Raw genomic sequence first — 4,242 nt, 5'->3', positions numbered from 1 at the left:
AGTGCAGTTGGTGCTTTTTCACTGCTCTTGCTTACAGTTGTTTTTGTTGCACTTCGGCCTCTTGATGATGTTTGATTGGCCTGCTTTTTACCTGCAACACCATTGTTGCTCAGAATTTCCTTTGCAATAAATTTCTTGGAGCCAAGATGATAGTGACGACAGTCTGAGCCATAATCACACTCAAAGCAAGACAGTTCTCTGAAGGACAAAAGATCTCCCTTGGATCTATCCCAAGTGACCTGATGGACTTTCAATGTTCCTTGAAATTGAATATCTTGACCTGTGTATGATTTTTTAAAATTATTGATAGCATTTGCAGAGATGGGAATTATATTAACATGTTGAATATTTTCTTCATTCAGAAGTTCTGTGACAAGTTTATCAAATGTATCAATATTACTGTTTGACATCACAAGGCTATCAGCAGTGCGCTTTAAAACTGCACCAACACCATCGGCAGGGCCTTTACCATGGCCAGACTCAGAATAATTCCATGAAAACCGCTGCAATTGTGGATATTCAACACCAAAGTGTTGAATGATCAGTCCAAAAATTGTCTTGTTCCTGTACTGAGTGCTAGGAGAATCACTGCAAATTACTAATTCTTTCACAGCTGGGTTTTCTTTTAAAGCTGCTTTGAGAATTGGTTGGAGGTGGACCATGGTTGCGGTGGCATCATGAGCTAGATCAGGAGATACCGTTGCAAAAGCCTGCTTGCAATCTTTAGTATATTTCACTCCTGTGTGAATCGTGACTTGGTTGCGAGAAGCTCCAAAATGTACCCCTTGCACTTCTTTTGAATATTTGCATGCATAATTCTCTGAATAGTCAATTTTCAGTACAAGGACCTCATTCGAAAGGTTATCCAGTTTCTTCTTTACAGCTTGATATTGATGGTAGTGCCTCCCAATATGTTTGGCATGCTCTTCAATATCTGTAGTTACTGCATTCACAAGATTTTGTAGAGAAGTAGTGACAGTTTGCAAAACAGTTCTTTTAACTGTAAAATCATTTTTGGTCTTAGCATTGGTTCGATTCTCTTGAATGCTCATCCATACCTCATAGTCAATGAATTTATTTTGCTCAAACTCATTTACTTTTAACTTCTTGTCAACACACTGAGAACAAAGTCGCAGCAAACACTCCACCTTACCAGATTCACAACAAATTGAATCCAATGCTTTGTCAGCGTCATTCTCATTTATTATCTCATGCTTATGCAGCGCAGCAATCTAAAGTATACAAAAGAAAAATTAAAAACAAAATTCTCTATGTAAAATTAAAGATATAGCCATAGAAAATAAATAGTTTACCTTCAATTTGATATTTTCACAGCTAGTGCACAAACAAGTGTCCCTCTCTGATACTTTGGGGCGGACAATCCAAGCAGGCTTGTATTTACAAAAGATACCATATTTCACAGTTGAGTCTTGATTATTATTTTTAAACATCTTGAAAAGTCTCTTCCTGGATGCATTCATGTATCTCAGTTGATGTTTCTTTTTTTTTATAGTCATAGTTTGCTTTTTTCCAGGGCATTCAGTGCTAGCTAAGTCACTCAACCAGTACTCATGGACTTTTGCTTGATTTACACGATGAGCAGCATTAGGTTTGGCTTTGGTTTGTACCTTGCGCCGTGCACCTCGGGGTAAAAACTGGGTCCCCTTGCTCAGTCCTTTTACACTTTGTAAGTTTTCAAATTGTAAACAATTTATAAGCTTTCCTTTCTCCTTTCTACTTTTCAAAGATTGAAATGAATTGGTCAAATCCTCTTGTAATGCAACACTTACTTCTACAAAATTAGTGATGTCTTTCGGAACATTTCTTTTCCCTATGATTTCTTTGACTTTCTTCTTTGTGTCTATTTCATCATCCATTTTCTGTTTTAGTCTAAGGAATCTTCTTTTAAATCTTTCAGCCCTCCTTTTTTCTTCGTGCAATTCCTGTTTGGCTTTTTGTAAGTCTCTATATAGTTTGGAGGTATGACGGTGCTTGACAATTCTGCCTTGCTTCTTTTGTCTTGATTCCGTTGTTTTCTTTTCAGAATTCCTTTTTGGAGTATCACTACTATTATGACTAGATATATTCTTTGATACAGAGTTTTGCCTCCTCGCACTAGTACTTCTTAAACCTTGACGATTATTAACATTACTGGAAGTGGCAGTGGATTGATTTTGAGATGTGGTTTTAATCCTTTTTTTCCTTTGAGCATCTTTGCCATACAAAAAGTCAGGCTCAGATTTAACTTTTCTTTGTCTAGTGGAGCGTCTCACTGGAACATTTGACCTGCAACAATAATGTAGAATAATATGTCTGAAAACACACCACTATGACAGCATCTTTTAATGTTATTTTGTATCAAAATAGCATATCTTACTTGTCAGTAGGCATGGCTGCAGCTGGGTTGTCGTAGGTCAGGTCGGCTAGGCGTCACATAACCTAAACAAAATGTAAATTAGTCAAAATTGCGAAAAAAAGAACTAAAAGTGTGAGTACAAGTGACAAAAGGGGAGAGTGAGTGGGGACCAAGCGATGATTAACTCAAATATCTAAAGAAATATTGTTTTGTATAACGGATTTACACTCCAAACAGCTAAGAAACCCGACCGGTACTTCTCCGACACATATTTCACGACCAACTACTTACTGACATGAAAGTATTTCAAGATAAGCACATCGGTTGTAGTTTTATCACGCACGCAAGTAGGGTTAGTTTAACTGACTTTACAACGAAGAAAATTATAATTACCTTGTAACCACCTGGCCGCCAGATTCCCACTACTTTTCTGGACGTCGGTGAGGGCTCACGGCATGCTGCACGCTGTATCTTATGAGAAATATGAGATAACTGAAACGGTTATCCGAATTCTGACAAACCTGGTGACACTTTTTAAAGTGTTCGTTTTTCGTGTATTTGGTGATTTGGGACCTCGATATAGTAGTAATGCGATGCATCATAGAGTTAATGAACGAAAAATATTGGTGTTTTGACCAGGTTCAATAATGTACGAGCGATAATAACGAAAAAGTAAAGAAAAGCGGAGTCGGGGACAGCGCATTTTCCGTCTGCTAGGGAAGTTTAAGATATATTTAATGGTGATGGAATGTGTTCGAAAGCAATTAAATGGCCTTGCCAAGTCTCAGACACGCTATATTTTGGTAATAATATGTTCGTTTTAGCTACGGTGACGATTGGGAGAAATACAACTGAGTTGTATTCTCGGACACCGACATGCATCTTATTTGTGAAATCACCCATGTGTGCGAGAGCGAGAGGAAGCGAGAGGGAGCAAGAGAGAGAGAGAGAGAGAGAGAGAGAGAGAGAGAGAGAGAGAGAGAGAGAGAGAGAGAGAGCGATCAGGCAGGCCGGTGTGATTGAAGTGGTGCAGTGAAGCGGGCGGTGCGGTGCGGCGTCGGCAGCAGCAAGCCAGTTAGCCAGTTTTAGCAGAGCCCCGTTTTCTCCCGTTTTCCCGGTATACGTACGCGTCGGCCTCCTCCGCCGAGCATTTTATTCTCAGTCGTTATACGCGCCTGGTTTTAAACTTTCCCGCCTATTTCACGCAGTTTTGAATTCTTTCCTTCGTAGAGGAGCAGGCCATTGTAATGGGACCGCGGCAGCACCCTTGTTCAGCCCTCTGCCCTCCGGTATAGGTGCGCCCCGCCCCACCCTGCCCTCAGGCTGGTGCGCCCTGCACCCGCCCTGTTCCTCCACCCTCGCCGACGGGTGGGTGGACTCATGCAGAATCCAAGCCCCGTCAATGGCAATACTGAGTGCAGCCAACCGAAAAATTTAATAAATCCCTTTAGTCGAAAAAAAAAATTAAAGCCTCCTTTTTTTTTTTTGAAAACCAACTTTCTAATTAATTTACGTTTCCCCTGCTGTCTACACCAGTCAAGTGCCTGGCCAGTCGGACCCATCTCACGGTCTGTGCAGATAACATACGCTGCTTAAACGTGAAAATAACTCCATCGCCGTCAGCTGATGCTCTCAAAAATCAGATATCTTCCGCGAACTTGTTTTTTTACCTATGTGTTGTTACCTGGCGCTGCCTCCTCGCAGGATGCTGCAGCCTGGTACGGCGGCGACGGCGCGCTCCCCGGAAGCCCTGCTCTCCTTCTACCTGTCCTCTCCCCGCGTCTCAACTTCCTCCCGCACCGCCCGCCGCTCCGCCGGCTCCCCTTCCGGTATAAACTCCTTTTTCTGCTCCGGATTGCTTTGTATGAATCTGGTCCCCGAGGAAC

At 41.6% G+C, this 4,242-nt stretch overlaps 1 protein-coding gene across 1 annotated transcript in view; it reads right to left on the bottom strand.

Moving 5' to 3' along the window:
- Window positions 1-3,255, bottom strand: part of LOC113202790 (uncharacterized) — an 11,817-nt gene extending 8,562 nt beyond the window's left edge. Inside the window, exons 1-2 of the mRNA XM_052270418.1 lie at window positions 1,314-3,255; window positions 6-1,232 (exon numbers count right to left, since the gene is read on the bottom strand). Of these exons, the coding sequence (XP_052126378.1) occupies window positions 6-1,232; window positions 1,314-1,877 (1,791 nt within the window). The 5' untranslated portion in view covers window positions 1,878-3,255. The remainder of the gene's footprint in view (window positions 1-5; window positions 1,233-1,313) is intronic.
- Between the last annotated feature and the right edge of the window lie 987 nt (window positions 3,256-4,242).

The sequence above is a fragment of the Frankliniella occidentalis genome, unplaced genomic scaffold, assembly GCF_000697945.3.
Source record: "Frankliniella occidentalis isolate FOCC.00 unplaced genomic scaffold, Focc_3.1 Scaffold123, whole genome shotgun sequence".
NCBI classification, from domain to species: Eukaryota; Metazoa; Arthropoda; class Insecta; order Thysanoptera; family Thripidae; genus Frankliniella; species Frankliniella occidentalis.
This window is presented reverse-complemented; position numbering and strand designations above follow the sequence as displayed.